Genomic DNA, 13,248 nt, shown 5'->3' with positions numbered 1-13,248 from the left:
GCAGCGGAGGCAATGGGTCGGCTCAGACGCGAGCGGCAGTAGAAACCATCGTTTCCTTCCACCTGTCTCCGCGAAATCTGGAAAGCGACACACAGAAAGGGAAAAGAACAGGGGCACCATACGCACCCTTTCTTCTCCCGTCACTCTCCAAAACCGTCTTTCGTCTCCCTCTTTTCCTCCTTCGCTGTCTGTATCCCCCCCGTTGCTGCACGGTTGGGGGTGGGCTGTGGAGCGTCCAAACTTTCTCTCCGCCTGGGCCTGCCTCCGCTCCCTACGATACTCCGATTTTCGTCTCCTCTCCAGATCTTCTGTTCCTGTCTCCCTGAACACCTGAAAGTCTCCTCTCCACGTCTCGCCTGCCGATTGGAGCCACCGTGTGTTTGGCCTTGTTTGTCCGCGTGCCTCCGTTTTTTGCTGCCGTCACGCCCTGTTCCCGCATCTTCGGCCTCTGTCTTTTTTGGCGTGTGATTTCGTCCCTCGCTTCTCTCGTCCGCGCGAGGCAGTGCGCTGCATTCGACAAAGACAGGATGTCGCAAGATCTCTCGCTCAGTTCTATGCCCGGTGGCGGCTCCATGTTTGGTTCGGGAGGCCCAGGCTCTTCGTTTCCTTCTCTCGCGTCTCCTCGGCCTCTCGTGCAAACTGTAGCTGACTTCGAGAGCCTCGCCACTGCAGCGCTCAGCGTCGACGCCAACGAACGGTCCCAAGCCGAGGCTCTCCTTCTCCAGTTTCAGCAGCAGAGGGTAGAGTCGCTAGACTTCTGCCTCGCAGTTCTCGAGCAAAGCCGCGATGCGGCAACTCTCTCCGTTGCCGTCATTGTGCTCAGAAATGGAGGTAAGACACGCGCAAACTTCCAGCGAGAAAAAACGCCAAACAGGAATCGACAAGTGCAAAAAGCCCGAGAAGCGCTAGCTTCCGATGGATTCGCAAAGGTGTGAAGCCTCACCTCTCAGTCTCGTGTATGTACACCTGAAGTTGTCCTGCTCCGACCACCCCAGTGAGTCGCCCCCCGCGCTGAGCTTCCTGGGCGCGACTTTTCGTTGAAGCTGAAGCGGAAAAACACTTCGAGCAGCAGTTTTCTCTTACAAAGAAAAGAGTGTTAAGTAACTGTAACCCGTATAATTCGCCTACAGTCTTCCAGCAAACGTACCAACGACCCACCACCGAACCTGGCGCAGGCAGCGCTTGGGGGCCTCTCGGCTCCGCCGTGCCTCCTGGTGTCATGCATGCAGCAAAAGGGAGAAGACGGCGGGAGAGTGTGAGTGGGATTCATCCTTTGGGCTTTGCAGAGTTGACTGTCACAAAACCGGAGCAATCAGACACGTTTGGACTATGCACAGGTACCGCGTTTTTTGCGATGTTCCTGCTGCAGCGATCGCCCAATGGGGACGTCGGCAGCTGGCGTATGAGGCCAGTGCGAAGGCGGCGAACTCGGGTTCAGCCGACGGCCTGCAAAACGAGCTCCGAGCGCCGCTCCTCGAGTTTGAGTCGAAAATCGTCTTCCTCATCCAGGCCATGCTTCGACTGCTTCAGGCGCATGCAGTCCTCCAAGACACCAACCCTGCTCAGGCGGCAGAGTACCGTACGTTCTTCCGTTCGCAGTCACCCACGCAATGCGCTCCTTTTTTTGACCTTGAAGCCTGACCATTTTCCCCTGTCGGGCCCCGCGCTGCTTCGCCCTCTCGCGCATTCGCTCGGGTTTCTCTCGGAATGAGCATTTAGGCTTTGCAGTCCTCAAGTGTTTTTCTCTTCCTGGCTGTATCGCCACCGGCGGGCTTCTTGGCTTGTTCCTGCAACTCCGAATCCACCTTTCCTCTCTTTTCACGTGAACCCCACACGCGTCTCGGCATGCGCCAGCCCTGTCGCGCTCTTCCTGTCTCCAGTTGCTCGATCCTTGCCTGCCTCTCTCCGCTGCGCGCTCTGGGCCCTGTCTCCATGGTGCAGTTCCTTTTCTCTTTGCTCCTTCAGGCGTTTGCGATCGACAGATGACCTACGCGCTTGCGGTCCTGCTCAGGAAGGCGCTCGCCAGTGGGACGCGCGAGACGCGCGACGCTCTTCTTCAGCTGCTCCGCAATCTGCTCGAAGAGATGCGGGCTCTGCTCCTCCCCGCCGGGGCCGTTCCCGCTTCTCAAGTGCGTTTTCTCACGCCTGCGTAGCTTTGTCCGCCCTCTCCAGGGACACGCATTCGCTTGGCTCCGGTTTCAACGCCCTGCCAGCTCTCAGGATCCGTCGGCGAGACCGGTGCGGTAGGACGCACCATCTCCGTTTGGCCTTCTCGCCTGTGCTTGTGCCTTTGCAGAGACCGCGTCTGGAAGGGGCGTCTGTGCTCGAGGCTCTGGAGACTGGGAAGCCGTCGCCGCACGTCGGCAGTTTCGTTCTCTGCTTGTCAGTGCTGATGAGTGTGTCGCGCGAAGTGGGATCTTCGGATTTGTCTCTCCTCCAACTCACGACGCAGCAGCACATCGACTGCAAGAAACAGTTCGAGCGCGAGATTCTTCTCCCTCTCGTCGACCTCGATCTCTCGCTTCTCAATCTCCTCCTGAAGAAAGGCAACGCCGCCGACGCCCAGAGCTTCGCGGCCGACGCACGCAAACAACGCGACAGCCTCCTCGGTAGGCGGCTCACTGACGAAAGGGGGAGGGGGGGGGGGGGGCGAAACGGGGATGGCAGTGAGGAAGCGAAAGAGTGTGCGAGAGGAGAATGCAACAGACGAGCCCCGCACGCGCGGGTGAACAGCGAGGCACAAGGGCGGTGCTCGCAAGGGGTCGACGGAGAGAAGACGGGGTAGGCGGGGCGGGAAAAGGAAGGCTGTAGAGGGGAAAGCGCGGAGGAAAAGGGAGTGCATGCAGCCGCACTGGGAACCTGCGCAGACACGGAGAGCGACAGGCGCGGAGAGAGATACGGTTCAAATGAGAGACAGGAAGACAGGGAGCAAGGCAGAGACGCATAGCAGGGGAAACAACACGCGGGCCAAAATGTGTAAGCACAAAAGGCAAAAAACTGCGGGGTGGCGCGGGGTGGGGACAGAAGAGAGAGGAAGAGAAGAAGGGAGAAACTGGAAACAGGGAAGGAAACGAGAGAGACGAGCCGGGCAAACGCGCACGGGGACGCCACAGCTGGGGTGATGGTCCTTGCTGTGGCGCTGCTCTTGCGTGTGACTCCCCGCATGGCGAGCTTCCGTGTTTCGAATCTTCCTGGACCATTTCGAGTTTTCTCCTCGCGTGGTTTAGCCAGACGCCTGCGCCACGCCCAAGGGAATCCTTCGTCTTTTGCCCCGTCTCGTGTTGTCGCGCAGCAAGTGTTGTGGGCATCTTGGAGCTGTTGATGGACTGGAATTTCGGGCAAGTGCTGCTCCGCTTCGTGACGACCAGCGACGTCTCGTTCGCGCCGACGGCCGACTGGCTTCCAGTCTTCTTTCCTTCTTCCGCATCTCCTTCTCAGACGTTTCGGCTCGAGGCTTTGGTCTTCCCGCCGGGGCCCGAGCAGGAGCGGCCGAATCTGTTTGCGCTCATTCTCGACTTGTATCGGCACCTGAGTGCGCGGCGGAACGAGGAACCCGCGCTCTTCAAGGTCGCTCGCCTCATCCTGATGCGGCTGACGCGGTTTCGGGCCCACCGCATGGTTGGGGCGCTCTTCGGCACCGGCTCGGCGCCGTCGGCTGTAGGGTCGACAGCCCCCACGCTGGCTGCGAATCTCGCGGCGGCGCGCGGCGAGGCGACGGCAGGTGCGTCTCCGCTGTTGCCCCGCAGCTACTCGGGCCCGATTGGCAGAAACAAGAAGCAAAAAGTCACGGAGTTCGTCTACATTCCTCTCCTCAACGTGCTTCTGGACCTCCTCGACCAGAGCCCGTTCCTCAATTCGCCCTTGTGCGGAGAGGGCGTCACCACTGCCATCGCGACGGCCTCGCCAACTGTCTCCATTGCAGACGGTCCCCTCGAGTTGTCCGAAGATGACGCGGACAACCTGGCGGAAATCCAGGACTTGTGTCTCGCCCTCCACAACCTGGCAGGTACGCGAGAGGGAGAGAAGGAAGCGACGGGTGCTTTGCGAGAGTGAGGGAACTTGGAACGCAGCCTTCTCCCGAACGCGCCGCCCCGGAACAGGCGTGGACCGGCGCGGACTGAGCGAGGAAGCCGGCGGAGGAGGGATCGGGAAGCTCAACGGAAGGACAGAGGGGAAACCACACGAGAAAGAGAGAACATGAGGGAAACGAGAACGCCCGACGCTTCAAAAGAGGAGCTGCAGGGGCGTACAGGCAGATGCACAGCCAACTACGCACTAGCTGGGAGAGACGTGCGCGCGCGTCGCGCAGTCGGTCGAGAGACCGACTGCGCGAAAGGTGTAAGCATGTCGACGGGCAGTCTCGTACTCTTTCTGACGCTCAAGGCCTCTTCAGATAACAGATAAAGACTCGTCCCCGTTCTCTTCCCTGGTGCTCAGAATGCAACGAAGCTGTTCCGGAGTACCTCATGGACGGCACCGCAAACAAGGCACTGCCGCTGTTTGTCCGGTAAGGCGTTTTCTCTGTCACCGGTCTCATGCTCGCCTCTCGGGTGGCTCTGTCCCCGCCGCGTCGCGTTACTAGTCTCGCCATCGTGGGAAGTTACGGCTGCTGGTGGGGAAGCAAACGGACACACAGGAGGTCCGGCATGCGTATGCGTATATGTACATAGATATCTATAGATATATATGCACATATGCATGCATCAGCATATACAGAGAGGTAGACGGCTGTATCTGGGTGTAGATGTATACCTCTAGTTGAGAAGGTGGTCACATAAATGTAGCAGGCCGGAGGGCATTGCTACACCAGGAAACGCGTGTGTCGAAAGATGCGGAGCTTGTGACCGAAAGGTCCGACACGTCCTCTAGATGCCTTCACACACGCAAGAAGAATTCAAATCATGCCTTTCATCCCCGCCTTCTAAGCCGCATACAAACATATATTTATAGAGATAGATCTGTATATGCATGGCTGTATGTGTCTACGTTTGTACGTGTTTGTTCTGCGTGTAGAGTCGCGACGGCGTTGATGAGCGTTATTCTTCGTTCGGATTTGAAACAGCAGGGAAATGCGCACGCAGGCGACTACGAAGAGAGTGTGGAAGCTGCCGTGGGCTCGCTCGAGGTTTTCCTGCAGGCCTGGAGCTTGTGGGCTGACAAGCTGCAGCAACAGATCCTCCAAGAGAAGCCTGCGGCGCAGGCCGAAGCGCGAGGAGGGAATGCGCAGTTACCTGAAACGGGAATCAAAGAGCGGCACTGGTGGTCTGCGTTTCAGCAGTCCATGCAATTCGTCTTCAACGTCTTCGTTGGACAGTAAGCAAATCCGACGCGTAGATCCATTCTGTACGCCGCCAGCGCTTTGCTTCTAGGCACGCTGTGTCGCGGAGAGCAAAACCAGATCTCCACTGCCTGTATAAACGTGTATCTTTGTGCATGTAATGATATATATATATATATATATACTCGTGATCGTGTATGACGCGTGTGTGTTTGTTGATTTGTTTGTTCCCAGACTATGGTCACTGTCGTTCACTGGTCTGTCCCCAGCATCTCGTGACTGCAGTGGCTGACACCGCGTGTGCAGCACTTTTTTGTCGGTCTCTTTGCAGAGAGAAAATGCGTCACGTGCCCTTGGGCCGCTGCAACTCGGGCCCTGCGGACCTGCGTCCCGGTGGCGTTCGCTTTGCCTGCTTCTTGGGATGCCACTGAGACAGTTGCGTGGTGCATGCGATATGGCCGTCGTGCGACTGTGTGCTCCACTGTGTTGCAGAGCGTTGCTGATTTGCTGTCACCGCGACGCAGACGTGGCGTGTCCGAGTGCAGACGCCAAGGACTCGCACGCGTCTTGTCCGTCGCGGAATCTCCTCGGAGGGGCGGGCGGGTCTCCTCTCGACGACTTCTTGCGGTGCTTCGCCATGGTGGGCCGAACGCGGCTGTCTGCGTCACTCATGCAAACGTGTCAGAAACTGGTTTTTCTCAAGGAGCAACTGACCGGATTTCGGCGCGAACAGGCGAGCGCGGGGGCCGAGAGCGTGTGGACGTCGCCTGCAGGCAGTGCCCACCTTTTGGCGCAACAAAGAAAAGGCGAGCAGCTGCTCGACGAACTGAACTTCAGCCTGCAGCTCATTCAGCAGTTGGTCGCGGTGCCGGCCTCGGGAGAAGGCAAAGGGCACCGGCTCACAGTTCCGATTCAAGTCCTCAGAGACGAGGAGACGCAGAGACAGGTGTGCGGGCCGATGAAGAAAAGGGGAAAGCCTGGAGCGGAAATGACGCAAACACACGTGGAAAAACACAGACATGCCACACATATACACATGCATGTGCATGTATAATGTAGATACGTAAAGTATACAAGGAGCAGAGACACATGCATGTGATTATGGGTATTTACATGCCGATATACGGGTGGGCACAGGTACGCACTTGGACGGAGCTTCGGAAACCGGGACGTTGCGGGGAAACGCGAATCGCTGTACGTGGCAACGATGGATATTTATATATACAAATATATTTAAATATATTATGAATATATATATATATATATAAATATATTAGCAACGATGCGTGTATATTTTTATGTGCATGTGGCTGATACCCACAAAACATGGTGTTTTCTTTCCGCTTGTAGCTACTCTGTGCGCCACTTGCTTGAGCGTTAGAGCTCAACGGGTGAAATAAACAGGTGTTTGCGTGCCATTGCCTACCTTTCCTGTGTCCGTGTGTTTTTGGCTCTCTTGCCTTTTGACGTCGGCGGGTCTGCTGCCTGTCTTCCTCTCTGCCCGTCCCGTCACCGTCCTGTCTGAACCGGTCACTGTGGCGTCTCTCGCCCTGTGTCCTGTTCGTGGCTAGGTCATCCAAGTTTCAAGTCAGGTGTTTTCTCTCCTTCAAGAAGAAGTGAATCTGCTGAAGGAGCAGCAAGTGCGCACACTCCCCTCCCACTTCCTCGGCGTCTCACCAACGGTTCTGGAAAGCGGCGTAAACATCTTGTCTGCCATCAGTGCAGCGTACCTTTTGCGTTCGCGTTTCAATCAGCCGATGCTTGCCGACTTCATTCTGCCTGGTACGAGACGACAACTGGGGGAACGTCACAGAGGGCGTCGCGCGAGCTTGACCGGCACGCCCGTACCTGCATAGGTACAGCGCTCGCACGCTTCGTGGCAGTGCAACCGCTGTAGGGGTGTATATCTATGGTGTATATCTATGCGATATCCTTCAAGTATACGCAGATGGTTATATCTTCATGTATATTTATTATGTGTATATGCGTATGTACATATATAAATGTATATATATAAATGTATAAATATATGTATACATCGAAGGTGGCGAGACCCCAAGAGAAGGACCCGGAAAGTGCGAGAGACAGAACAAGGCAAGAGTACGCTGGCGACGGATACGAATGTTGCCGTTTTCTGTTTGTGGCTGAACCAACAGAGAAAGGACAAGAAGCGATGAACGTCGTTGTTCAGATTGTCGCCGAGCTTCTCCATTTGCTTCCCCATGAGGAGTCGCTGACGCTCAGCTGTACACGGACGCTGCAAATGTAGGTTCCTTGCTTCCGGACGTATCTCCAGTTTTCGCCACTTTGTTTTTCAGATGTTGGAATTTTCAGTTATTTGGTCTCCGTCCGTCCCTTTGCCGTGTCTTCAGAGTCTCATCTCCTTTACTTACCCGCCTACCGTAGCTGCTTGCCTGCGCATCTGTCGATCGTTCTCCTTGCTTCCTCGGCGACATGGAGCTCGTCGGCAGGGACGTTCTTGGGGAGGTGTCGTTCTTGCCGTCCCGCTTGCTGGTTCCATCTGCTCTGTTGAGGGCCTCTCGTGGGGCTGTTGGAGAGAGGCGTTTTCGCTTCACGTGAAATGGAATTCGAAAGTTCCTTAGGTGCGGCACACACCGCTCTTCTGCCTTTCTCCTTGTCTCGCAGCGATTGCCACACGTTTTTCCCGTGTCCTCGTTTCCTCTTCAGCCTGTCGTCCGTCAGCAGTCCAACAGTTGCGTACTTGTGGGAGAGCCCCGCGTTTCAGTCTCTGCTCAGTGCGTCGGTGGAGAGCTGCGCCGCGCTGCTTCCCTCGTCCCCGTCGCCGGGGTCAGTCGACATGAAGCAGGGGACCCAGAACGACGGCAAGCCGCCTGCCTCGTTCCCTTCGTTCAATTCCGCGCGGCGGCGTCTCCCTCCTCTCCAGCAGCTGACGCAGAGAACCATCCGCCGTCTGTACAGCTCGTTCTCCGCTTCCACCGCCATGAATGAGCACTTGTGGGGACTCGCCAAGATGCATGTCGCCGAGCAGACGCTGGAGCGATCCGGGACACTCCTCGCCACTGAGGTCGTTGTTTCACGGCAACAGAACCTCTTCGTTAAATGCGAACCTCTCAAAGGTACGGCACACACGACTAACGAAAACTGCGGCACCAAGGCACGGCTAAGAGTAGAGAGACGGGAACGTTTCCTCACGGAGGCGTCTATCTCCCGTTTTCTCTGCAACTACAGACACGTGTCGCTAGAGATACAGCGGAATGTCATTCGTCCACAGCGAATGTGTTCGTGTGAGAGGGCGAAAGAAACAGAGCTTCGTCCCGAGCTTCTACAGTTTCCACGGGTGATATTCAAAATCTTATGTATGCATGATGATACTAAAAATCTTCCTGCATGCGTATTGATACTCAAAATCTTCATGTATGCATATATATGCGGTTGCACGTACAGCGTGTGCGTCAAGAGCAGGACTGCAGCAAGCACTGGAAGCGAAGAGACACAGACGCACGGACGGGGAAGCAGACGGATCGACTGAAAGGAGCTTCATGCTCAGGATAAAGCACTCCTTTCTTTCGGCGGTCAGTCGTTTTCATCTCCCAAGGATTGACTGGCGCCAGGTGATGCACGTGATGTGCATGGCGACGTGTTTGTGTCGCTTTAATTTTTTCAGCAAATCTCCGTCACCTTGCGTCGAACCCAGCGGACACTCACCCTCTCGTCTTCCACGCTGTAAGTTTTGGCCCTTTCTCTTTCCGGATTCTTCGTTTTTCGTTTCGCATTTGCCACACTTGTCCGCTGTTTTCTTGTCTCCTTTTTTCCATTCTCTTTCAAGCGTTGATCCTGTCCTGCGAGCTCTGTTTCCGCCCCTCTTGTTATGCTTCGGTGTTTGACGTGTTCCGCGCTTTGTCGTGCTTCCCCTTCTTTCTTTCCTCATAGACCCCCTTCTAATTGGGCCAGAGTAGGGTGTCTCGTCAGCCGCTCGGGCTCTGACGTGTCAAACGGTCACATTCTAAATTGCTCGTTACAGTTGAATATATATATATATATATAGAGAGAGAGAGAGAGAGAGAGATATGAACGTGCATACCATACGGCATAGTGTCGTATCTGCCAGTCGAAATATTCGCGTGTAAAAACGTGTATGTCTATCGAGATCCGCGTCCAGTTCCAAGTTTCAGGCATGACCCATCGCTATGTCGCGGGTACGGAGATCCGCCTTCTACGCCGTTATCAATTATCTTTGGGGCATGCTTCCTGTGTGGTGGACTATTACGTACCCGTACGCGCACGGGATATAAATGTATATATATAGTATGTATATATATGTATATATTGTTAGGCAGTGGTTTTTCTGAAGCATTTTCGAGGCCTCTTGCTGGGGTTGGAACCTTGGCCGCTCCGCGTGCCTGGAAATGATGCTGTTTCCAGCTGGGAAATTCGTTGTCTATGGCAATCGGTCTCCTGGACGGGTGCTCGAGTCAAGGCGTCGGGGCGTGGATTGCCTGGATCCGAGACGCGCTCGATGCCGTCTTTATGATCGCAAACAAATACCTGCAGTATCCCCATATTTTGCACAAGTAAGTCAAAACAGAGGAACACGGCGTAAATTTATGTCACATATTCGTGAACGTTATAGGGAAAACAGGCAAGAGCGGCATCTGGGAACGTTGGAATTACGCTCGCGCATATATATGTATATATATATAACCATTTGTCCTTCGCAGGCGTGCCTTTCTTCTGTGTGGAGATACAGGTGTACAGAGTGGCTATTTATGTGATGTGTCTGTAGTCATCTATTGAGGAATGCATAAGCATCCGGAGCAGGGAGGCCGAGTATTGTCCAGCTGCGTGGTTTTTCCCCTCTGTCGCTTGGTGTGTTTCCATCCGAGTCCGTTTTCTCCTTTGTTTCCTCTATTTTGTGCACGGAAATTAGAGTTGCCTGTGGAGACACCGAAGGAGGGTGCTCTTTTCTGCTTTCTTGTTTCTCTGCCTTCAGTGCGTTGAAATTCTTTCTGCAGCTCATCAAGAGGGGATACAACTGTTTCGACCAGACTGCGGCCATCTCGCTCTTCACGCAGTACAAGGCTCTCACTCAGCAAGTTGGTGTAAGTAGGGAGAAGCCTCGGTCTCTTCTCGAAGCTGCGGAGTTCTCTCTCATTCAGCACAAGGAAAAACAATGACGTGGGTTGTTGCTGAACTGAACGTCAGCGAGGCAGCACTCGGAACGCGTACACGTTGCGTCGCGTCTCGTGTAGCAATTCCTGCATATATCCGTGCGTGTGTGGATCCTACTGTGTGTCTCCATACACTCATGCATTGTGTGAGTAGGCGCATGCACGCCTAAAGAGTGTGTCGAGGTTTTTGCTTGCATGCGTCCGCTGCTTCGACGATGCTGCGTGCAGTTTTTTTTTTGCAAACATGCATCACGCGAGGATGGGTCATTGGGCATTCGGGAAGGATGCGGATTTTAGTAGGTAGATGGAGACGCAGGGACGTCGCTTGCGAGTCTGCTACCATGGGGAGCTAAAGCCTGGAGGTCGGAAGACAGGGTGAAGCAGAGTGACACGTGCTACTTGGCATCTACAAAGACAACGCACGTTCTCTTCTACACACGCATATATACATGTACATCTGAAAATACGACCGAAGGTGGTGTTTTGTGCCTGCTGGATCAGAACCACTACGCGACCTTGGTGGTCGGGAGCCAGGATGAAGAAAGCATCTTTGGAAATCTCAAACAAAGCTATAAGTACGTGACCCCCCCTTTGTAGTGTGCAGGTCACTGCATATTTCCAAATCAATGCAGCGACCTGTCAATTTCTAAATCTAGCTGGGTGCTCATGTACTGCTATGTGTGTGTGCGTACGCATGTTCATAGGGACAGGGATAAGCAGTGTTGCTTTCCTCTTGCGTTACCTCTCAGAGAAGTGTCGAGTTCCATGCTGACAAAGAACCGTTGGTTCTCACGTGTGTCTCCACTGGTTTTTTCTTAACATGCGGGATTTCTTTTCTCTCTGTGACTAAACGTGGTCTTTCATGTATTCCTTGGAAGACGCCACGCACCCTTGTGCGTGCCTTGTCTCAGAAATAGCTTGTTGACATCGGTCGGAGGGTTCGAGGTTTTTCGTTCATTTGGTTGCCTAAGTCGGTTCTCCTTTTACCGGGCGTTCTTTACGAAACCCCTTTAAGGTTCTGCGAGTTTTTGCTGCTCGAATGTTTTGGTAATCCGTCTCTCTCCTCAGAGTCTTCCAACTGCTTGCGGCGAACAGCAAAGACACCCCCTCGTTCGGCTGGTGAGGCGACAGGGGACCGGGGGTAGGAAAGACAACGAGACGTGCAGAGAGAAAGAGCGAACGCACAGGAAACAGCGACAAGAGGAAGAGGGGCACGAAGGAAGCGCCAAAGACCGGGAATCACACGGGATGTGGGAGAAGCAGCAGGAGCGTGAACCAGGATCAGAGGACCCCGGAGACAGACAGAATACGTAGCGTCAGTCTATGTCAGCGATTCTGAGTTGTCTCGCGTCGTGCTCTGCAAGTCGCTTTCTACTTTTCACTGAACACTGTTCTGGTGTTTCTTCTTCCAGGATTGCAGAAATGCTCGTCGACTGCATGCAGACTCTGCAGCCAATGACCGCGAAGCTGCGGCCGCACGAAAATCCAAAGTGAGGGGATGGATCTCGTACTTGTTCCCTATGTCTCTTCGGGTGTGGCTGGCGGCTTGGCGGTTTGCTTCTTCATGCGTGACTGTTTTTCCTGGGCCATTTCTTCGGGAGCTCTCTCAGTCTCCCAGTTCGAACCCGGATGTGCATTTTAGGGGTATCCTCGGTACTTCCTCGGCTACCTGCATGTTGCGGTCCTCGTCGCTCTGTTTTGGTCTGCGCCTGTAACTGTCTTAGTGTGCACACCTGTGCAGCTGTGTATGCGGCTTCGTGTCGTCGCTGTGTGTCTTCGTGTCAGGGTGGCTGCCCCGCTTCTCCTTTGCGTCCAAATCCTCGCGGAAGAAGACTCGAAGAAATTTGTGGGCCTCGTTCGAGACGTCGACGTCAAAGTTCTCATGCAGGTGGTGAGGATCAGGAGAAAGAGAAGACGACCGGCGAAGCACGGAAATGACGGAAACGTGTTTCGTTACTCAAAAAAGGAGACATATTTGACTCTGAAACGACCGGGGTGGAAGTGTCGTGTGTGCCCCCCGTCTCTTCGCGTCTCAAGCGCCGATCCTAGAGATTCTCTTGTATGTCCTGGTTTTCGTTTCTGCAGCTGCGCGAGGCGGTCATGTCGGACATTGCGCGGATACGGCAACCCGCATATGAGATTTTGCACTCGTTTTGCCGGTACCTAATCGCGTTGCAAGTGGCGCAGCGGGTCATCGACTTCTCCGTGGAGAGGCCGGCTGGGTGCGCGGACCCTTTCGCCTCGCCGGCTCCTGGAGACACAGTCGGCGAGCTGTTCTCGCAGTCGGCGCAGCTGTCGCTGGCGCTTCTCGCGCATGCCCTTAGCAGCCCTCTGTCGAACGCAGACCTCGATTTCTTCTCCGACTGTATCTTTGATCTGTTCTTCATGATTGGCTTGCGCGCGTACGCCCTCCACACACTGCTCGCAAATTTCACGCAGATGTATGCTGCGAACCTCGCGACCGGCCGCGGGGGCGCAAGCAACTCGGCGTCTCCAGGCGGCGCGATGGGTGGCTCCGGCGTCTTGCCTGCAGCTGTCTTGGAGGCACGACTCGCTGGACTTATGCAGACCATTCTCCAGAGCGAGAAGGAACTCGTCGGCGTGCAGTACTGCACTCAACCTGTTGGAACCGACGGTGGCGACGAGAGTGCAAACGGAGGAAACCCTAACATGCCAAGCACATTTTTGGAAACGGGGTCGTCAAGTCTGATCAAGTATCAAAAGCAGCAGCATGTCTTCCGCGACATCTTCAAGTACTTTGTTGTCGAGTGCGCCTCTCCTGCTGCCGCAGGTATTGGCGGCGACTCCGCACGGACGTAG

The 13,248-nt window shown here is 54.9% G+C and overlaps 1 protein-coding gene across 1 annotated transcript; it reads left to right on the top strand.

Moving 5' to 3' along the window:
* Nucleotides 1–554: 554 nt before the first annotated feature.
* On the top strand, nt 555–13,248 carry NCLIV_049740 (conserved hypothetical protein; the record flags this gene model as incomplete). Its single annotated transcript, XM_003884526.1, has 19 exons — nt 555–831; nt 1,370–1,579; nt 1,966–2,129; nt 2,297–2,609; nt 3,293–4,006; nt 4,438–4,507; nt 5,014–5,313; nt 5,771–6,224; nt 6,850–7,060; nt 7,435–7,543; nt 7,967–8,376; nt 8,925–8,983; nt 9,683–9,831; nt 10,251–10,359; nt 10,930–11,003; nt 11,497–11,547; nt 11,841–11,918; nt 12,214–12,319; nt 12,514–13,248. 19 exons carry the CDS (start codon nt 555–557, stop codon nt 13,246–13,248), a joined length of 4,593 nt encoding a protein of 1,530 aa, XP_003884575.1.

This window comes from Neospora caninum, chromosome X (genome assembly GCF_000208865.1).
Source record: "Neospora caninum Liverpool complete genome, chromosome X".
Lineage (NCBI taxonomy): Eukaryota > Apicomplexa > Conoidasida > Eucoccidiorida > Sarcocystidae > Neospora > Neospora caninum.
The sequence above is the reverse complement of the archived record's forward strand: the minus strand, read 5'-3'. Positions and strand labels throughout refer to the sequence as shown.